This window comes from Triturus cristatus, chromosome 4_2 (assembly GCF_964204655.1).
Source record: "Triturus cristatus chromosome 4_2, aTriCri1.1, whole genome shotgun sequence".
Classification (NCBI taxonomy): domain Eukaryota; kingdom Metazoa; phylum Chordata; class Amphibia; order Caudata; family Salamandridae; genus Triturus; species Triturus cristatus.
This window is the reverse complement of record NC_140586.1, coordinates 835,156,712-835,180,009: the sequence shown is the minus strand read 5'-3', so window position 1 is coordinate 835,180,009 and position 23,298 is coordinate 835,156,712. Positions and strand designations below refer to the sequence as shown.

Below are 23,298 nucleotides of genomic sequence, written 5' to 3'. Positions count from 1 at the left end.
CGCGGCGCGCACGCCGCTACTGCACAGTACTGCTGCCTGTGAGGTGACTCGTGACTGTTGCCTGCCTGTGCATTCAGTGCTGCACGCTGCACCCGGCCGCAGTCCGACACTAGTGACTACTCACTGACTCCGACTCCGTCCGAGTCCGCACAGACAGTCAATACTCACTCGTCGACCGTCAGCGAGCAAAGCAAGCAGAGTCAGCAACTCAGCAGAGGAGAGACGACTCAGACTGTCACAGACTAGAGTCTCACTCTCCGTGAGTGTCTCGAGATTAAATTACCAAAATGGATGCAGTCTGAAAGAACCAGGATATTTTCTCATAAATAACCAGTCACCGACAAAATACTATTTCTCACCACAGAGAACATTCCATTCAACTACCCTGAAGTTGAATGGAATGTTAAAAACATACTGCACTGTACAAGTAACAAACCAGTGCTTAGATTTATTTTATGGTGTTAGTCAATGTAATCACACACGACCTGAAATATATGGAGCGATAAACACATTTGTATTGTAAATACCAACAGAAAAAATGCGATATAAGTGAAAAAAAGAATATTTACGGAAAATACAGGGCAAATTAGTACTTAAAATAAGTATAGCAATAGGGAGCGGTCATTTGTCCCTGTACCACCCACCTTAGTTTCTAACTTACAAACTCCAACACAACACTCTGCAGTAATAAGAAACCAACGAAAAATAATGAAAATGACAAGTCGTGCGTGCTGTGAGAGTCAGTGCTGGAAGAATGATAGGTGTCAGTGGAAAGAAGAATGAAGACCGACAGAAGCGCGTGCACCCTTACCCGGAGCCTGCAAGTGACAGCTGCGGTGCGTCGGGCGCTCTTGGCCCGGCTCTGTGCTGCTCCAGGGGGCGGCGGCTGCAGCCTCTCTCGCTGTCCTCAACTGGCGCTCAGTGCCGCCTGCGCGGCGACCCCCGCAGCCGCAGTGGCGCCGCCAAAACGACCGTCATCGACCGTGCTCCCGTCAGCCCCCGCATTTATGGGAACCGCGGGGGCTGACCTAAAATTAATTCCCTGGGCCGTCATTGGTAGCGTTTTCGCGCGCTACACCACGACGGCCCTGGAGACCCCCCACATTGGCTAATAATTGCCACGGCCACCACGAGGGGTATGGTAAAAGTTAGGTGGTGTGTGACGTCACGTCCGTAGAGTGTGTGTGCACTGTGCTGCTATGCAGAACACACAAGAAGAAGACTCAGACAGACTTGTAGTTGGTGTGGCAGTGGCACGTGACGCAGGCCCGGTAGCCGCAGGCAGCACCAGCAACAATGTAACAACTAGTATAGTAGTCAAGTCAACTACTTAGCCAATGGCAATGGCAACTGCAACATTGACCAATGACTGTTGTGTTGCCTGGCTTGGTTCGTTGTTGGCAAAATCTGAGTTGCTATGCTACCTGCCTGCTGTGTGTGGCTGGCTGCCCTGAAGACGACGTGACGTCACTTGCAGACAGTGCTGCCTCTCTCAGGGTAGGGGCCTAGGGGGGTGGGTGGGCTTCGCTGGGGCTGGGCTAATGCTTGCTGACTGCTGGCCTGGCTGGGACGCTGCGGGGGCGGGGCAGAGACAGAGAGGCATGATGCAAGCAACGCGCAGGTGCATAGATAGTGGTAGTGAGCGTGGGCGCCCGCCCAAGGCCAGTATTTTCCGCACAACGTCACAAAACCAGCCCAAAAAGTAGCCACCCGCCAGGCATGGGTTTTTCCCGCACAACTGGGAAAAAAGTAGCCCAATTGTGCGGGAAATAGCCCAATCTGGCAACCTTGACTGCGCTAATCATTAGACGCACAAACATGGTATCTGGGCGCCAGCCGGAAGCCCCGAGCAACCCCGGCCCCTTTATTTAGGCTCTCTGGCCACACCTGGCCAGAGAGTGATACATAGTGTGTATATAGTTCCGGGCCACGGGCCGCGCTGGGAGGTGTGCCAGGATAAACTAGACCGCTACACTTACTTTCATCAGAGTAGGGGCTCACTTTAATTTCGTCAGAAGCACGTGCACGAAGCGGACTCCTCTATTGGCCAGTACCTCTGTCAGGCGGGCCCCGAGCTCTAGGCCACCTTTCCCAGACAGTTCTATGTCTTCTATGTAGAGGTGATGCTCACGTTCTTTACAAACACACAATAGAACATACCATGTACATATAACGCGGCTCTCTAAGACCTTTTCACCCAGTTTCACAAGGGGAGGTCACAGCAACCCTGGGTGAGGGTTGGAATTCACCCCAGCCTAGAGCAAGACATTTCATTTACAACACCCAAGTTGTAAAGGAGACAGTATGCGTAGCTCGTAAAGAAACCAGCCCAGGCTTCAGAGTATGTGGCAGAGGAAATGTGAGCATCAGATATCCTCACTCAGACAGGTAGAAACGAGCTAGAGGCAGTTTAAAGTGACACTAAAGTTTCATTCCTAAAAATCTTAAGAATCCGTAACCAAGGGTCACCAGGCGTGACACGAACTGGTTACTTACCAGTTGAAGCTACCAGTTGAAGTTACAGGGGGCAAAGTTCCTTGCCTGGCACCCTCCATAGGTTTTCTCACGCAGGCGGGCTGTATTGTGGGGAAACATTCAAAGATCGCATTTACCCCAGGCTGCTACCTCGGAGAGTCGGGGGCTGGTGCGGAGTAGGTCACAAACACGCGTTCGCTGTTATTACAGAGGTAGGTCAGTCTCTTACCTGTAGCGCCTCGCAGGCCAGCTCCACGGTGAGGGTGTCTGTGATGTACTGCACGCAGAGCTGTAAGGAAAGAGGGTGAGATATCAGGGCACAGCTCCGCAGGCCGCTTCATAAAGCGTTTCAATTTACATTTTATAGGCAAGGCCACTGGAATTATGCGGCAGGGGAGGACTAAATTACGCGGTAGTGTTGCGTAAATTATGCACCAAGAAAAGGCAAATTAAGCTGCACAATGTGGCACATTTTGTGATAGTATACTTCATTATTTTGTAATTTCTACACTTGTCAACACTGTCTGAGCATTGGTTGCAACTCATTAATACCAGTTTAACACCCAAATATAGAAATAAGCAACAGAAAGGTAACCAGTCAGCCTTTGCACAGGAAATTCCGTTGTGCAGCAACAGGCGTTGCTGTGTTTTTACTGACTTTTTAACTGTTTGAGCTAGAAACAAACTTTTTTTGTTAAAATCTGCAGATTATGAGAGAGATGCGGCAAATCTACAATTATGCGAAAAACGCCACAGCCGCACAATCGCATAATTCCTGTGGCCCTGTTTATAGGTCACCCTAGTGGGCATCACTACACCTTACAGCAAGCCGGTAACAGTAGTCACGCAAACAGGAAGAACACTAACAAATAAAAGGGGGAATTTAGCCACTGAATGTAGCGTTCCAAACAGGATGCGTTACAGACAGAAAGCTATTCCACACAACAGGATCTCCCTCCCAGAAGCAGGAAGTCCAACCCTCAAGTAGGAAGTCCCACCTCAAGCAGGAAGTCCCACCCTCGAGCAGGAAGTACCGCCATACATGTAATGGCCGGTGAGAGGCGTGCGGACTGGAGCTTTTACAATTTAAGTAGTCTCTCACACAAGCCCGGTTCTAGAGGGTGGGCCGGGTGGGCCCGGCCCACCCAAACATGAGCCTGGCCCACCCAATCATAAACCTTGGCCCTGGCAGTGACGTCAGCAAGGCCAACAGAAAATGACCTCTGCAATTAAGACATTCTCTGAACGTTATCTGTCTTCTTTCTTTAGGAGTTGCTTGATTGGGCCTGGGCTCGCAGTCGCACCCCCAATCATGCATCTCCTATGGCCAAATCCATTTGTTGGCACTGGATTTGTGTACCGTCCTGCTGCGAGGATATTTCATTCTTTTCAGCGCTGGTGAAGAGGAGTTTGTTTATGCTGATTCACTTTCCTGACCTTCGTGACCCCTAGAGCTGCTAATCAGATCGGGCTGTGACAGAGTTCGTAAGGGCAGGTAAGAGAATGTGTGGCTATTGCGTTTTATTTAAATCTGTGAGCAAGACACATACTTTGTGTGCCGTGTATATTTCCTTTAAATGGTATGTTTAAATCGTTTGTATTATTACATTGACTGGTTCGGCCAAGGACGCACGACAACTATTAAAATGCCCAGATAACTCTGGGGGTTAATGATGCTGCCGGAGAGCAGTCTTTTGTCTGTTTGTAGTTTTTTAAATGCAGATAAACTGTAGTTAACGTGGATAGCTCAGTGGGTTACTACCTTTGTCACAGAGATCCTTTGATTACTTGCAGTTCAGAAGTTACAATCCTAACATAGGGCAGTGACCTATGGACTGTCATCAAAGACCTGCATACAAAGCAGAATGGTATAATTAGGTTTTTTCTTGTATTGTATTGCTAGTTAGTTCGAATTTTCCCAGTCTTTCATTATTCGAATGTTGCAATAAAGAGTTTGTTTGGGCAGATATACATTCTAATCAGTAAAGCCAACACCCCAACCACTGAGATATGCTGTAAATACTGTGTTTGTGCTTCTCCAGCCCAAACCCTCTTAAAACATATTGCCCAGCAGTATGGATGACATGTGATTCCTACACCTGGTAATCCTCATTCGCGTATGTGACATTCCCTATAGGCTGATTTACATACTTGTATAATTCATTGTCTCTGCATAATGTGTGCGTGATGTAAAGTACTGTGACACCTAAGTAGCGCTATCCAACAAATAAAATGCATATGAGAGAGGGGCTACGGAGAGATGGTGGGCACTGTTGGAGGGTGGCAATGAGGGAATCCGAGGGGGACCTCATGGGGGAGGGGCTATGGAGAGATGAGGGGCACTGGTGGAGGCTGGTAGTGGGGGCGTCTGAGCAACAAGCCTGTTATGTGCTCCGTACTTGTGGTTTATAATCTTAGTGCAGATGAAGCACTATTATAGTATACTAAATCAAACAGAAAAGCTGTTTTGTATGGTGCACAGTTAGAACACATGTATTTGAAGGTTCCCTCTTATGTGATTATGAATAAAGGAGGCTCAGGGAAATAAAGATTTGGCTAGTATCACACAATTGGTGCAAGCATGGAAGCCAGGTTTGATCCCAGGTTTTGTAGTTTCACATTGTGCAATTCAGTCAATAGATGGGTGTCTCATTCTCCTGTATTGCATTACAAATTAATGCTTTATCTTTCATACTGGAAATATGACATTACAGCCTGGGCAGCTGGCAGAAGCCAAATGAAAGCTAGGCTTGTTTTGGGGCACAAGGGTCTAAGAGTACCTTGAGCTGCACTAGGCATCTGGCTCAAGCCTTCAGTGGCCAGTGTATCGTGGCCCTTGTGCAGGCCGGATGCTACTTGATGTGTCAACAACACCCCTACTTAAGTTGTGAAGGCAGTGTTGGATGGAAGGGGGTGTCTTGATGCCACTGTCTAGAGGCATTGCTCACACATATGCTGTACTAGCTCTAGAAGAGGCATCTAAGAGAGGGGGAAGAGGAGATACAATTGCCTTTTTATTAGATACGAAAGTAATAGAAAATAATCGATATTACTTAAAAAGCATTGGAGAAGTCATTCAATTTCTTGTTGTGAATGAACTCCCCCTGCGTGGCGACAATGAAGATGTTTTTGATTCAACAAGTGGTTTATTTTTAAAGCTTTTCCAATACACTCTGAAGAAAGATAAAAAGCTAGCTGGAATTATACACTCTAGTCCCCTGAATGCAAAATATACATCTAAATGTATCCAAAACGAAGTAATAGATACCTTAACTGGCATGGTTCTCTCACAAGTCAAAAAGCAGCACAAAAGTTGTGATTCAAAAAGTTTTTGTATTAAAAGCGATTGCACCCGTGATAAATGTAATATTGAAAATCTGTCCCTCATGGTGCGTTTTGTGAGCAAAGCCAAGCCTGAGGAGCATTTAATTGGTCTTTTACAGATGGAACAATTAGATGCTGAATATATAGCAGATCGCATCTTAAGCCACTTGGTTGCCAGTGATTTCAAGCCAGAAGACATTTTAAGTCAGTGCTATGATGGAGCATCTGTGATGAGCGGATGCAGTGGGGGTGTTCAGGCTGTTATACGGAGAAGATTAGATAAATATATTCCTTACATACACTGTTATAATCATCAGCTTCATCTTGTTGTCATACATGCCATTCCTTAATCTTGAACGCTTTATAATATGCTTAGCATTCAAGTACTTGTGTTGAAGCCTGGCCTGCTGGAATTCGAGGGTTTACAGGTGGGTCCAGACATTGGTCTTACATTCAAACAACTCTCCACATGCTCTGTGTACACACAGCAGCTAGCTGTTGTATCATGGTGCCTGTATGCAAGTACGTATGATGTAATCTAGGGCTTGTAGGCCACCTCCAGAAGCGACAAATTGGGCCCGCAGTGGCCCACCCAAATGTGCCCTTGGCCCACCAAAATAAAAATTCCTGGAGCCGGGCCTGCTCCCACATGAGAAACAATAAAGTAAGTACGCCTGCGTGTGTCAGGAAAGCAAGGGAAATAGCAGGAAATGATTTGCAGATAGTCCATTTTCAAGCTAAACTATCAATAAAAGTATTTCAGTAAGACGGGACACCTTATGCTGCAGTGATGAGAGCCAGGAGAGAAAGGAGGTTAAAACCAGGGTCGGACTGGCCTACTGGGCAATCAGGCAGTGCCCGAATGGCTGGTCTGACAGATCAGTGTGGGGGATGACTTTTTAGGCGTATGGGGGCCTGCTTTTACTGTTGATTTCCCAAACATTACAACAAACATTGCCAGCAGCAAACACAAATCCATCCAGTTTCACATACCTTGCAAAATACCAATACAGCGTGTCTTTACAACTTAAAAACGGGCCTGATTTGCAAACGTGGGGCCCTTATTTTCAGCTATCTGGTTTGCTAATGGAGGCACTTTTATTTTAGTGCCCTAGCCTGCTTTTTATCCCAGTCCGACCCTAGCCGAAATGGGGGTACGACTGTAGAGGAAGCTTCAGTACCCAGGGCCGAAGATGAGGCTACAGTGCAAGGATCTCAGTACAGATCTAACACCTCACTCTCGAACTGGGGACACACCTTTGTGCAGAGCCGCACAAACCATAGAGCGCAGCAAGAAACATACATCACAAAATGTGCAGTTGCACAACTAGTAACCTCCCTGTTACCAGTCAAGTTCTGCATTCGAGGGACTCCAGGGGGCTAAATGGGTCGGCAGCAAAGCCTGGGGCAAGAAAGACTCATAGCTCATAGTTGAAGCATGGTGGCCACCATCCATGGGCAGCCTCTTGGGACACCCCTTGACTCCTCCTACAAACACAGGTATGGCTAAAGGTCAGATATTTCATCTATTACCTGAGCTTATCCCAGTATTGCAAGTACGCAAAACAGGAACAGAATAAAAGTCTTCGATAGCTGACCGCTCCTCAAACCCCCTGGCCTCACAGTGCTCATCAGTATTGTTTGGGTAAAGCAATCGCCTCGTGTCATGCTCTTCCCTAAAGTGCAGTCGCTCAATCCTCCCCTTCTCTGCTCCATGCCCTGCTGGAACACAGCTTCTTCTCCCCAACAGAACACTGCAAAAATGCTTGATGTTTCCCAGGATCGACCATAGATGTGTCAGAAGTCTCATCAACACTTGGAGGGAGAGAGAGGTTAGAGTGGACCCCGCGTCCGCCTCTAGTGATATATCACGACACATAGAGATGCAGTAGTCGGCTACATGAGTACAGTTTTATTTTGCTAGTACCTACTCGGAGAACTTCTATGTCTACCTATGATTTCTATCCACTCGAGATCTGGGCAATTAAAGGAATTGGATGAGGTGGGCTCACTTACGTAATGTGACATGCTTCATCATAGGCAACCTCATCCCACCCTGGTAAGATGACCCTGAGACTCCGACTGAGACAAGCAGGGGTATCATAAGTAGGCCCAGGCAAAAATTTCTGTTACACTGATGTAATCTTACATAATTTTGCATTACGCTTTTGATGCTAAAGTCACAAAATTACACCATAACGCCATGTGGCATAATTTTAGTGCGGGGTCAGGGGAACAATGTAGACAACCAGAACGCAAGCAGCTGTTGATAATCACACTTGTGTTTTTTGCAAATGTTTTTTTTAAAAGAGCGAAATGCATCTTAAGGCCAAAATGGATACGACAAAGCTTTTAATGCCAAAATATAGCACTAACGGATGGCCCTGCATTTTGGCTAATCTTTGCACCATTTCATGGAATTACGCAAAATCAAATGAGAGGATTTTTACAGTCATAAGGTTTTTGATTTAGGGGACTGTAAAAAAAAATAATAAAGCAGTGTCCTACAATCTAGGTACAAATGAACCAGTAAATTACAGCCAGACTGTAGTTCAGCTTCAATTCCAACTTACACTCCAGCTTATTTTCATATGGGTATTTTCATGCAATGCTATGTTACCTTGTTATGTTTACAACGCAGGATTCTATTGGCAGAGGGTTTAACATGGACCTGGGTGGCCCCCAAGTAAAGACAAGTAGCCTCACGATTTAAGTCTAGTGTTTGTATACGGCCCGACAGTTTTAAATCCCCAGATAGAAGGCCCCAGAGGAGCTGGCAAGCTCCAGCAAGGGGCATCTGCAGGGCCAGGTGAAGGACCTAGCACCAGGACCCAATGGCACCACGGACAGTCCAAGTCTGGAGATGAAACCAGCTGTCCTCTGCACACGGCCACCCCATGGAGCCTGAACTACACAGTCTCCAGAGAAAAACTGCATGGGATTACTGATAGACCACCTCTTTAGGACGTTGCATGCTTGTAGTAGTCCACAATTTGCTCTCCTGGGAATCTGACCAAGACATTGCTTCTACTTCACAAGCTAGCGAGATGTGTCGGTTTGAGACAGTCTTTACGCATGTCGCCTTAGCAGTAACCTTAGAGCTCATTTAAAAAAAAGCCACAAAAACCGTCCCACGAGAAGAGAAAATGACAAAGCTATTGATAATATGGGTCAGGAGTCTTAAAGACGGACCCTTTCAGTAAACTGTAAGAGCCGGTATCCAAACCACTGGTCAGGCACTTAAGAGTTCCACCAAGAAGAAGAGATCCGGCCGGCAGGTCCTCGGTCACGCCAACCCGCGGCTCAAGTTCACACTCAACAAACTGAACAGTTGCGTTCCCAAGAATCTTCTCAAGAGCAGGCACTTTGCTGGGCTCTTAGAGATATGCCTGTTTCTTGGAGGATTCCTGGAAGTCACACACCACTGGCTTGAGGGGGCGAACGGAGGGATGATTTGAGTGGGCGGACGGATGGATGGCTTCAGGGGGTTGACGGAGGGACGGCTTGAGTTGGCGGACGGAGGGATGGCTTGAGGGGCAGACAGAGGGATGGCTTGAGTGGGCGGACGGAGGGATGGCTTGAATGGGCGGACGGAGGGATGGCTTGAGGGGACGGACGGAGGGATGGCTTGAGGGGGCGGACGGAGGGATGGCTTCTGGGGTCTGACAGAGGGATGGCTTGAGGGGGCTGACAGAGGGATGGATTGACAGAGCTTCCCTCTTTACTTTCCAGGTAATGCACAATGCAGTACAACAACATCTGATCTGGAGCACCGAAGGCACAGGGCCCTCCAGTTCAGGACCAGAAGCGAGGACTGTGCTGTAAACTCCCTTTACTGACACACAACAGCTATAACAGCATTACAGAAGACAGACCTGCATTTCCCAAAATAACTGCAGACCTAACTGCAAAACCCATGACACCAATAACAAACCCCCCATGTGATTTAATCTCCTGTAGGCTCCACTTTGTCCTCTTTCTTTGCTGCTTTTCTGCCAGTTGGCTACTGGGAGAGTTTTCACTGGAGTTTTGTTTGTACTACTTACTTGTATTGCTTAAAGCCAGGGGAGCTGTTACAGAGTGTATTGCAGTTTTATGGTGCCAATTTTGCAGTTTATGTCAGTTTTGTTCTATGCTGGCACAACTTTGTTAGGATTAAGTGTTACTTATTCCTTTCAGGGAGTGCCGCTCACCCCAGCACCCAAGGGTACGACTCGACTTATTCTTACGTTCAGGGTTTCATCGCACCTGGTCCATGCTCATAAAGGGAGGCACGTGGTCCTGTCCTGTGAGATGACAATGGTGGTCAACACTTCCGGTGACAGCCACATAGCTGCCCTGTAGTTCGGACAGTGGTGGCTCCCGTACTTGGCACACTGGCATGCACTAAAAGCGGGCACGCTGTCGTGAACTTAGGTGGCAGAGCGACGGCAGTCGAGTAGACTGGTGGCTGGGGATAGGCAGAGAAGCGCATCGGAGGGTAGACCAAGGCAGCCAAGCAGCAGTTGTGCCCAGGGACTTCTTAGGGTCCCAGCAAGAGTAGGTTTTAAAGGGTATTCCCATCGCAGTTCCTTTGATTTTTTTCTGCCCTTTGATTCTGAGGGCCTGGGTAACAGGAGTGTTCCCACAGGGGAAGGGGCGGTTGTTTACTGCAGTGCCCTCAAGTAGTGCAGTAATCCTTCTGTATTTGTAACAGGCCAATGAACAGGTGGCTGCAACCCATCTGAGTCACTTCACAGACAGGAAGAATAGTCTGTTGCAGAACACAACACTTTCACTGCGGTGTGAGGCAATGATTAACTCTGTAATGTGGTTTCAGCAGCAGTGTGAATGTTTTCACGAATTGTCTGACTGACTTGGCTTGAATGGTGGGTGACAACTGGGCAGAGCATCCCTCATGGAGTAGGATGGCTCATAAACATGCAAAGCCAAGCACCCAGAGAGTGGCACAGAGACCTGAGAAGACTTTGGGCAGCATTTCCAGCACCTCCAAAATGACTTGTTGCTCTCTACTTATGAAGGAACTATTCCTGAAACACGGGTCTAGAGTTGCACAACACAGTCTGCTCCAAAAAGGGTGAACATGTAAAGACTTCTACTGAAGTAAGTGTTATCGTGCATTGCATTTACCATGGTGCATTGGGCAAACTGAGTGCTGTGATGTAAAGCAGTGTGCTCCCACCCACCTCCTGCATAGCAAAAGAGGAGGCTGGCAAAGTACTCCATCGCCTTTCACTGCCCAGAAAAGAGGGAGAGGATACCTTGACAAAGGAGGACGCCAGGACTGATGGGCGTAGGCCCTCAGAGGAGTCAGACATTGGCCATGAGAAGGTGAAAGGGCGGCCCATCATATAAAAACAGAAGATATTATTCGGATTATCAGAAAGGGAGACGTTGCTTCCGAGGAAAATTAGGACGACACAGCTGGGCACCATCTGTGCATGTCTAATTTGGATGAGCTGCAGCAGTCTAGATCTTTAAACTGGGTTTCAAGACCTCATGTCCTCATGTGCAGTGTATGTGCAGGCTTTATTATGGAAACCAATTCAGAGGATGCTTTAAGGTTTAGTCACCTCGCCTTACACTGTGTCTGTCGCCAATGATCTGGAGATCGACCACACAATGTTTATTTACTTGGGAAAGTTCTTGTGAGATACGAAAAAGGACAGAGACCCTGCATGCAAGGTATGTTAATACAAACTGCTAAATATGGCAGGCCCAGTTTCACAAATTCAAGATATAGCAATGGACATCCAAGAAAAAGGCATGCAGATATCCCCTTGGGTACATTCAGAGTGGGTGCAGCACAGGGTTTGTTTTCTCTGAAACACAAACTGCGCTATATTCTCCGAAAGGATAATATTTCTGCTTATTAGGGTAGGTTCCAAATTGGGCAAACTCACCAGATTTGATCCGGGCCCAAGACCGCAAGCCTTTTTCAACGATTTTTTCTCCAAGCCACACTAGATGGACAGATGGTTTGCTCGCCTTTGATAGGAGGGCCATAGCACCAAAGATGTTTATGGTGGAAGACAAGCTGTGAGACATTTTGTGTGTGGTCTCTGAATTGTATGTGTTAACAGTTCAATTGTAAGTCAGTTTCAGATATTGATTCCTTAGTTGTAAGCAAGCTTGAAAGAATCACACTCCTCTCTCCAGGTTCTACCATAGAATGTAAAATGTACTAGCTTTCATGAAGAAAAAAATGTATTTCTATCAAGGACACAGAGGCAAGGATTCTATGTCAGGACCAAAGGCGGGGATTATGCTGTACTTTCTTCACTTTTATTATCAGCAGTCATGTTAACAACAACAAAGACTTAATTTTCCATAAAACCTGGGAAGAAGTAAACAACAAAATAATGTGCAATCAACTGTGTCAGAGTAGTCTCCTCTTTCTTCGCTGCTCCTGCAGTTGATATCAGTGCCTCTGGCTTCTGGGCCACTTCTATTTTATTATTTGGTGTTTTTTTGCTGTTGTTTATGATTATTTGCCTACTGTATTGTTACTGAGTGTTTTTTTCTGCAGCACAGCCACGGGAATGCATGTTGCTACTCCGCGGCGGCTTCCTTTACTGATTGCGCACTTCTGCGCTGGGGGCTAATGTGGTATGGTCCTCCGACCAACAGAGGGCATCGCGGTGTGTACGTGCACATAGCTTCTCATCTTCTGAGCTGGCTCACTAATCCCCTGACCCAAAACCAACACTGGAGGTGGGCCAAAGACAGTAAAGCTGGGCCTCTAATCATAAATAACAAAAGTACTGCTAGTACTGCAACAAATCTTAACTTATCTTAAGAAGACACATCTTGAAGTGAAACAAAAAGTGTCAAGAAACTTTGTTTTCCTTGAATTAATCAATGAATGTATTTATTTTTTGATTTTTTTGACCTTCCATTAGCCAGAACAATTTGAAAAATAATTTGAAATCTCTATTAATGACAGATTTGAAAACATTTATCCACACCATTCATTGATATACATCATGTACACAACTCATACATACCATTCATTCCTATACAAAAATCATACTCATACATTCAAGAAATACTAATATCCCAAAGGTATAGTTAGAAGACGAACATAAGAATCTTTCTATTTGGACCACTGAAAAAATTATTTGGACAAAGTAGTCTCAATATTTGTTTTTGAAATATTTGAAAATTCTTGTGGTCTCTTCACAAGGTCTACGCATTTCGAGACCCCATCTTTCCTGGGGCTCTCATCAGGACCTCAGGTGGAAGACTGTTAGAATCAGCCGATCTAACAAAGGATGTGACTTGCTTTGCGCATTCCGTTGTAGGAAGATGGAAACTTGAGTTGTTTTAAAATGTTTGTCAAGCAACTGTATTGGCGAATTGCTCGCAGCGTAGTGCCAACTCGATAATGAGTGATGGTGTAATCGTTTTCTCATTTTTCGAGGTCAACCGGTCTTCAGATTCTTTAAGGAACTAAATCTTAATTGCGTCTATGGCAGTTTTCAATGGAGTGGAGCCGACGTCACCATCACTCATTATCGAGTTGGCACTACGCTGCGAGCATTTCGCCAATACAGTTGCTTGACAAACATTTTAAAACAACTCAAGTTTCCATCTTCCTACAACGGAATGCGCAAAGCAAGTCACATCCTTTGTTAGATCGGCTGATTCTAACAGTCTTCCACCTGAGGTCCTGATGAGAGCCCCAGGAAAGATGGGGTCTCGAAATGCGTAGACCTTGTGAAGAGACCACAAGAATTTTCAAATATTTCAAAAACAAATATTGAGACTACTTTGTCCAAATAATTTTTTCTGTGGTCCAAATAGAAAGATTCTTATGTTCGTCTTCTAACTATACCTTTGGGATATTAGTATTTCTTGAATGTATGAGTATGATTTTTGTATAGGAATGAATGGTATGTATGAGTTGTGTACATGATGTATATCAATGAATGGTGTGGATAAATGTTTTAAAATCTGTCATTAATAGAGATTTCAAATTATTTTTCAAATTGTTCTGGCTAATGGAAGGTCAAAAAAATCAAAAAATGAATTAATTTATTGATTAATTCAAGGAAAACAAAGTTTCTTGACACTTTTTGTTTCACTTCAAGATGTGTCTTCTTAAGATAAGTTAAGATTTGTTGCAGTACTAGCAGTATTTTTGTTATTTATCACTAATCCCCTGAAGCATATCAGAGACAGCACAGCCGGCTGGGAGCTTGACTGTTTTGCCCCATAAGCCTGGAGCTTTATTTATGCCCCTAAATGGGGTCTGTATTCCTAAAGCGCTTAGTGCTTACAAAGGTTTGTGTTCTCCACTTCAGACAACAGGCCATGCTTAAATAGTAAGCCCTGCAACACACGCCGGTGCCAGTGGTGCCCTGCAGGCAGTGGTCGAAGTGGGAGAAAAAAAGTAGGGGAACTGTGGGCGGAGAATCAGAGGGTGGGAATAACCCGTGGATGGGGTCAGTGGGCAGAGTCAGAGGGGTGCCGAAAATTGTTGGAAGCCAGGAAGGAGGCAGCAAGTGCTTTTAAAACCATATTATACTTGCAAACACGACACCCCCAACTGAAGTCAGCACCAGCCGCGGTCCATGCAGGTAACAGCGTTGGGGTAGTGGGGCCGGGTAAGGGGGGATTTCGATGGACGATACAGAGAGAAAATGTATTATTTATTTAATATTCCCTCTGCATCGTCCCTCGTAATCCCCCCTTACCCGGCCCCTCTGCCCCACCGCTGTTACCTGCACGGACCGCGGCTGGTCAGTGCCAGGTGCGGTCGCACTGCCCGAGAGCCACCCTGCTCAAGGGTCCTGTGACCTCAGTGACAGAGTCACTGTCACTCTATGGTGTGTTGCTTCATAGGCCTGCCTGCAAGACTGGAGGTCAACTTCAGAATGAATTGTGGCGGACTGGCCTTCAAGGTTAACCCACACTTGCCACTGCTAGGGTCCACGTACTGGTGCTAAGACACCAGGGCTTTTAAGATCTTGCTGGGCCTTCTAAGGTCTAGCATGGGAATGTGCTCCCTCAGGGTGAGTGGTCTGGTGAACTGGTCATGAAGGCTGAACCTAGTTCCCCAGGTCCAAATTCAGCAGCTCTGACTATAGTGCCACATCCTCTACCCCACTTAATACCATACTGCCCCACTGAGAGAAACTTGCACTACACTGACCCGCTATAAACACCTGGATGGGACTCAATTCAAATTACGCACAAGACAAGAGCAATATGCTGCCTACAAAAAAAATGAACAACATCCTAGAAAAAGCAAACACTCATAGAGAATGCAAGATTAAGTAAAGCATGTGAAATGTAAGCAGGAACAACATGGTTACCTTTTTCTTTTTACACTCATTATTCAGAAATTAGTGAGTGCTTTTGCCTGAAAAGTTAAGGCCATGACTACAGGGCCCAGAAGGGACCCACTTCAATGCCCATTGCTTATATCCTTACAAAGCGTAAGCAGTATGGTTTAAAAAGACCACATTTGTGAATACAGAGCCGCAGTATGCATTTTGTTTTCAAATTCACCCATCACCCAGGTATTTCAGTGCCTCCAGGAATAGTGCACTTTCCCACCCAGGGAAAACAATGTCGTTCAAAGAGCAACGAGAAAACAAAAGTAGGGCTTCACTGGCAAACACTGTAAAGTGTCGCTAATGTGTTTAGGTGTGAATAAATCAATCTGGCCACCTTGCAATTACTCTGTCTTGCTTTAGTTAGTTAGTTAGTTATTTTAAATGTTTTATTTCTTTCCACCGTGAGACTGCACTTAGAAATTAAAAAATGTCAGAAAAAGACAGCGTTTCCACCAAGTGTGTTTCTTTTTTGGATCCATTTCACAGGGGAGCAAATAAACGAAAGGAGGAAAGAGGTAATACCTGTTTCTTGAAGTCTCGGTTTTCACTAAATGAGGAGGAGCGAGACACAAAGAGAGGGAAGAGGAGGAACAAAAAGGGGCGGGTGGGGGGCGGCAGGAGACACTGTCCTTGTGTTCTCTGGGCAAGAAGGAAAAGTCCTTTTCCTTCTCTGCCCGTTCTGCCCATTCCCAAAAGCAAAGCCTTAACTATCAGCCTTAGCAACTTCTGCCCTCTGGGAGGCATGTTAAAAATAAGAAAGTAGGGCAACGGACTCTATTTAATTAAAGAAGTAGGGGCACGCTGTGCCCTGCCGATCCCGCCCACTTCGACCACTGCCTGCAGGCCCAGTCCTGTCATTGGCCCCTTTGGGTCGTTCATACTTGGCTAGGAAACCCCCACCACATTAATATACCCTCTAACTCCGATTGGGAATCCCAGTGTCATAGATTACTACCCTTGGTCAACCCCAAAATGACACTATTCAACATGAGTGACATAAAAGAGAGCTATACAGAAGAGGATGAGGTTACCTACCTTCCCATAGATGACACATTTTGCGAGATGATAGACGGCTAAAGGCGGTTATTCTGGAGGTGGCTCCCCTAGAGCAGAAACTTCTGTAGGGTGCTGATCGCTGCTTCAAACCCCTCCATGGGAGGGAAGACACCCTCTGGGCCCTGCTCTTGCTGCCTCCGTGGACGCCTGACCAGCGTGCGCTAACTGGATATGGGTTAGGATGCCAAAGCGTCCAGAACCCTGACCTCCCCAGAGGTTCTGTCCGGGTGGGTCTAGAGGGCCATCATCTTATCAGGGAAAGCGAACTACGCCATCTCGACAGAGTCGCTGCTCGCTCCAAACTGGGGCATCTTGCCACCTCAGAACTTGACCCCACTGCACAAGGCAGTTGTTTGGCGACTCGTTCATTCAGGAACTTGGTAAATTCATAGCAATATATAGATTGCTAGAAAAGGCCCAAGCATCAATCAAGCACATCTTTATGCCCAGAGTTTTTCATCGGGGCTGGTCGAGTTAGGGGGCGCTCTGCTGGCTGCTCACAACCCTCAGCCCCGGCAGAGGCTACATCAATAGAAGAGGACAGTACCAGGATGCCATTATCAATGGCGGGAGCAGACTTTCGAGGTGACCACTTTGCCCTTCGCCTGTCTTCCGCCCATGGTGTATTACCAAGGCCACACACCCAGTGGTGGAAATCCTCGGGCGTCCACCTTATTGTCTACCTAGACGATCTTCTTCTGATGAACCAGTGCCCCCTCTTTATGCATCTGCAGATGGCAGTCTATCTCTTGGAATCTCTCGGCTTCATCATCCACCAAAAGTAGTCGGTCCTTACCCCTTCTAAATCTCTAGTATTTCTGGGGTTTGTAGTGGACTTGGTACGGGCCACTCTCAATTTTCCAGGAAAATGAAAAAGATCAGGCACAAATTGTGCCACACAGTGCCAAGCCAGTCACCTCCCTATGGCAAAATGTGAGGGCAGTGGGACTCCTGTCTTCCTCGATTCAGGTCATCTTTCCAGGACCCCTTCACTATCGCACTCTTCAGCGGCTCAAGACTTTTCATCTCTGGAGGGGGCTAACCCATTCTCAAGGGTAGCCCTGGCGGAATTCCAGTGGTGGCTGGCCCACATGGAGGTGAGGAAAGGACGAGCGATACTTGCCTCGCTTTCCGGCTTAGTCATCGAATCTGATGTCAGCAGCAAGGGCTGTGGTGTGCAACGTGGGTAATTCTCCACCGAAGGAAGATGGTTCTCTCATAAACAAACTCTGCACATCAGCTGCTTAGAACTTTTGGCAGGCTCTTTCGCAGTCAGGTGTTGCACCAATGACCAAGCGAAATGCTGCGTCCTTCTCAAAATGGACACTGTAGTGGAGATGTGCTAAATAACCCATCTAGGGGTTACATGCTCCAAAACCCTCTTGGATCTGGCTAGAAACTTCTGGGACTACTGACTCATGCATCAAGTCTCAGTGACAACAAAACATCTCCCGGGAAAATCCAAACAGGTGGCAGACTGGCACTCCCATCACTTGAAAGATGCGAGTCTCTGGCAGTTGCATCTGTTGGTCTTCAGGGCCCTGCAGGCCAAATGGGGCCCGTTCTCAGTGGACCTCTTCGCATCTCGCCTGGACCACCATCTGCCCTCGATACTTCAGTTGGGTTCCGGATCCTGAAGTGGTAGCCATGGATGCTTTTCTCTAGAACTGGCAACTGAAACAGGGATACGCTTTTCCCTCATTCACCATGATAATGCATCTATTGGCCCAGATATGGCGACATGAGGCAGAGATGGTGTTAGTGACCCTGATTTGGTTATCACAAGTCTGGTATCCAGTTCGGCTGGTACTTTCTTGGGATTTTCCAATTCCTCTACCCCTCTTTCTGGATCTCCTCCACGATCCAGAGTGCAATTGCGATTGTCTAGTGTTGGAGGGGTCTCTACCTCTTATGGCATGGAGGATTAAAGGGAACGTTGGAAAGTCCCGGGGCTTACAAGCCACGCTGCATCTCTTCTCTCAAAGGCATGGGCTGACAGAACTATCGAGTGATATAGATCGCCATGGACTCGATGGTTGGGCTGGTGTCACCAAAGACACGTGGAACCGGTGGGGTTAGCTGGAATTTCCTTGCTTCACTGACCGCTGGGGGTTTGGCCTATAGATCTATCAATACTTTCAGGTCGGCAATGTCAGCCGGTCATGCACCTGTGGGGGACCACCTGGTGGGGGACCACCTTTTGGTTAGGAAGCTTCTGCGAAGCGTTAGACTATCCCTTCCTCCAGAGCCTCATTGTTCAGCGCAATGGGACGTCAATGAGGTCGTGAACCTTTTCCTGTCATGGCAGTCCAGCAAGTACCTTTTGAGAAAAAAGAAATCAGCTAAGCTGGCTACCCTCCTATGCTAGTTTTCATGTTGAATGGTCTCAGATGTGAGAGCACTCAACGTTTCCGGTAGTGTATTTACCCCAGGCCGGGTTAGTTTCCATAGTTGCAGGCATACAAAATGTAATTCCCGTGTGGTTTCTTACCCTTCCTTCCCAGATTCCCCAAAATTGTGTGTGGTGCAGAATATAAAGAGCTATGAGACAATGACAGCGGATATTCACCCACATGGTGCGAGGCATCTTCAAATTGTCGTTCCGAAGCCGTAAAAGGCAGGCGCCTCCCCTACCATCACCCGATGGGTTAGATGGGCTATGCATGAGGCTGGCATTGATACTAAGATATTTGGTGCTCAGTCGGTTAGAGGTACCATGGCCTCAAAGGCATTCTCTCTGGGGGCTTGCCTGGAGGATATACTCATACCAGCGTACTGGTTTTCGGATTCTACTGTTATGAGGTTTTATTTTAAACCAGTCCTTAGCATTGCTTCGCTGATTGTGGAAAAGCTTTAAACCAGCATAATACTCACCTCCAGTCCTGACATAGAATGAAAAATGTCCTAGCCATCGTAACAAAGTTTTAATTCTATTAAAAAGAAGGAGGCGAGGATTAGCCCGCCCTGATTAATCTTGATTACTCCCACCCCGGTATGAGATGTTTTTTCGTAAAGGTTGGTATGCTTATACATTCCATCTGCATTGTGTTCCTCTGTAGACTGAAGAAGATACAATTGTTATTTGTGCCAAGCTTTGTGTACTGTTTTTGAGATCGCAAGTAAGTTTTTTCAAGACATATGTTTATACCCCTTCAGGACAGGATGAGTCAAAGCAAGACTGAGAATGATGTTTCTAATGTTCTGTTGCAGGGAGAAAGAGGAGGCAGCAACAGAGACAAAGGACTATCATGGGGTCTCTTTTGCAGTTGATTGGACATTATTTCATTGTTGCCTTCTTCCCAGGTTTTATGGAAAATGAAGTCATTGTTGCTGTTAACATGGCTGCTGATAAAAGGGAAGAAACTATAATCCTCACCTCTGTGTCCTTATTAGAATTGAAACTTTCTGTTACAAGAGCTAGGACATGTTTCATTATACCACCCAAGTGATGGTGAATTGATACTGCAATAAAGTTTGAAATGCATTTGCACATTTGAATGCTATCATGTGTTTACCTTCACCCACCCCTGAGTCTGGTGGTTGTGGCTTATTTGGTTGTTTTTGTGTTCACGGATAGCTGTGCACCTATGAGAAGGCGATGTTGGATTTTCACCTTCTTGTAGAGAAGGATTACCAGGTGGACTGGATGAAATCAAGGTTAATGGACTTTTCTTTGCTAGGATTTTCTGAGAAGCGAGAAAGATGACAAAATGGAGTCTACAGTAGAATAAATAACACTAAGGACTGTGATTGGTTAATGGCATGTGATTTTGTTTGCAGTTTAATAACAATGCTTTTGGGAACTGTAGTTCTGTTTTCTGTAGAGCTGTCATGCCTTCTGTTTGCCAATAAAGGTATTTAAAGCATAATCCTTGCTTTTGTGTCCTGCTGCAGAAGCTAGGCAATGTTTCATTCTCTTTTGTTCCTGACTAGAAACGATGATGTACTTCCTGGTGGTAGCCTGGCTATCCGTTCACTCTTGGGTTGAACACGGCTCTCTCTGTGTAGTTTTCAAACTCGATATGATGCGTCCGGGCAAGGAAGCATATGTAAATGGTAAACAACATGGGTTTAGGGAAGACCCTCTTTTCTTGGAAGATGTGACTGAGTCAGTTCTGCTTTTATGGCTGAAATTTTGGAATAATGATTGGATTTACTCTAGATTGCTGCCTGAGATTCCGAATGTCTCTGAGCTGGTACAGTTTGGCCTTTCCTTATCAAAGGTGATGGGGAGATCCTCTCAGACTTCTCTAGAGCAGCTTCTGTTCATGTTGTCAGCCTTTGCCAGTATATTTCACAAAATACATGACCTCTCGGAGGCAGTCTCCAGTAGCCTCATACACTGCTCTCCCTCTTGGTCACCGCTTTCTTCTCTACCATTTCTCACTAATCCCCTTCTGTCTTGTGTATATCTGCACAGCAACCTCTTCTCTTACCGGTATACCCTTCAGATCACAGCCTTGACTGCGTTGATGACACACGCTCAAAAGACACATCACGAAGAAGCAAAAACAATCCCAGCAGCTATGAACATGTCTGTCACTGCATAATGGATGCTAACATTTTTCCAATATGTCACCCTGCTTCTTAACACCCAAAGTAGCAGCTACTCCTGTTCTACATAGGCCATTTTAGGAGTTCTATGTGATCCTAAAATGATCCCAAACACACAGATTAGTCTTTGGTGTCTGCTGGTACCTCTGCTAATTCAGACCCCAAATCCCATCTCCTCCCTCCCAAAATGGCTCAGAAGTGGTGGCACCCACTGCTATCTTCAGATATGACCAAGATAACTCATGATCCTTTAGTAAGTACCACCAGCCAATCACTTGTCCCCAAATTATTCAGTATATTGTGGAATTTGGAAGAAGGACAAGACTCAAAGACACCATTCAGAAATCACTTTAGTTCCGACAGCCACGCTCAGTTATAGTCATTCATTATGATGAACTACCTCTTTATACAAAGCGTATTTCATGTACCAACCCATCCGTAGTTGCTGTTCTGCTTGCTAGGGTGACACCAGTCCTGAAAACCAAAGGTTAGGAAGACACACTGAGGTGGCCAGTGATAGTGTGTACCACCGTGGAATGAACATTGAATGAACATTGAAACCTGGCGGAAAAAGTTCTAGTCTATGACCATGTCAATTTAACTTCAGGTAGGAAAGGACAAATCCATCAAGCATTTGAAAGAAAGATTGGCAATCTTAAAAAGAAAGTTCTTTCTGGCGGACGTTGGACAGGGAGGATATAAAATATTTTTTTCATAGTACATAACTCACAGTCCTTGGGTGAACAAGACAGAGAACAGACCACACGGAATAAATAGCATTAGTTATGTCTAAAGTTGACTATGGTCCAAAGCCCCATCCTTTGGAATGCTTTTGGATGTTCATTGGCCGAACAAATAATTCTGTGATTCCTCTAGCAGTTCATTAGCCGGCAGTATAATGCTGTGACGCTCGTAGCTGCTCGTAGCCCAGTAGCGTGCTTCTCTGATCTTTTTGGCTGCACACTGGATCTCAGCTTGGCAGCAGGTTCACCCCTCTTGGTCTCAAAGTCATCTTGACTGGCTCAATTATCAGCTCAAGACTTAATTATGGGAATACCATTTATTTAGGTATATCAAAATATAGGCCAGTCCTGTTAAAAGGGTTTAGTTAACAGATAAAAGGTTTTGCCTGGCGCCTAGCCTCACAAGAATAGTCATATGTCCAAGAACAGAAGAGTCCTCAACTGACTCCTGGTAAAAGCCAGAATTAGGTTTGGATGGAGGGCTGTAGAGTCTCCGGTTACCATCAGGAGAAAATTAACCTCTGCTTCCATGTCCATGGCTGAACTGAGCATTTGTTTCGAACAGCCTCTCCCTTCTTAAAGGAAGGGGGCTGTAGACTCAGCCTTGTGGAAAGGAGAGTTCCCTGGTAGGACACTCTTCTCAAGGAAAACAGGCATGACACCAAGCTACCTATTTTCTGTTTAAGCCTTCTCATTCTAGCCTCTTTCTGCAGGAACATCATCCTATGTGGCACCTACAGTCTATTTTTGTATTAGGCACATTAGCAGTACCCTTATACATATGCGTACACAGCCTTACCATGCGATTATTCCATTGGCGCCGTGGTGGACAGGACTTGCGTGTGTTCCTTGTATCCTTCATGCCGCTCACCTCAAAGTGAAGCAGCAGCCGCTTTATCCTTTGGACAACACTCACTGCTCTGTTTCCGGGGCTTCCTGGTACCTTTGTGCCCATCAGAGGCCCGGACGCGTTTAGAGCGTGCTTGATCATCTAAACCAATTGCAGAGAAGAGAGGGAAGCACCACACACCAGACTGGTATCAATTTCAGAGACTACACTTTCTTAGTCGCTATTCTATTCTGGGCTTAGACCAGAATAACTTCAGAGGGCACACCATTATGGATATCTGGTGAAGGGCCCCTGCCTGGCACCATCTCCTGGGTCTGGGGTGTGTCAGGTTACTCCTTGCAGGTATGTGTGGGTGCCACCTTATAGGCCTGTGAGGTGTTGGGTACCGTCTGGCAGGCCCGCGTGTCGTTTATAGATTGTGGCGTCCGCACACAACTGTGGCTTTTAACACGTCTGTCTTCACATTCATAGCACACCTCCTAAGGGCAGCACAAAGAGGCTCTCAAGATAAGTAGTGACATAAGCAGAGGAGTTAGAGAGCCAAGGACCGGGTCTGGCTGATAGGACCTGGGAGGTGCTAAACAGGAGATAGTTGCTAAAATCTGCAAAGGAGCACATGCTTTAAAGGCGGGGGAGAAGATGTGCTCCCGCATGGTGGACCTGGCGCTGGAGCTTCTCAGAGAAAAGTTAAATATCATTAGGAATAGTGAGAATTGCTTAACTCTCATTTCTTTGAGATGACAGCAAGTCTTGCAGTCACTCAATCAAACACTCTTATTCTATTTATCTAAGAAAAGTTCAAAAGACAGGACCTTGATCTACAGAAGAGTGGTAATGGTTCCGCTGGTAAATGATGGCACCATTCTGCTTCCAACCTTTGCACAAGCCCTCTCTCCTTCCTCTGCACGAGACCTGCTCAACTCCTCTGCACAGGTCCTCCCGGCGACAAGCG

The 23,298-nt window shown here is 46.2% G+C and overlaps 1 protein-coding gene across 3 annotated transcripts in view; it reads right to left on the bottom strand.

Moving 5' to 3' along the window:
- BTBD19 (BTB domain containing 19) overlaps positions 1 to 23,298 on the bottom strand; it is a 1,273,384-nt gene that overhangs the window by 505,060 nt on the left and 745,026 nt on the right. For all 3 annotated transcript variants that reach the window (XM_085602806.1, XM_085602805.1, XM_085602807.1), the window contains exon 4: positions 2,705 to 2,764. In XM_085602806.1, coding sequence (XP_085458932.1) covers positions 2,705 to 2,764 — 60 coding nt within the window. The remainder of the gene's footprint in view (positions 1 to 2,704; positions 2,765 to 23,298) is intronic.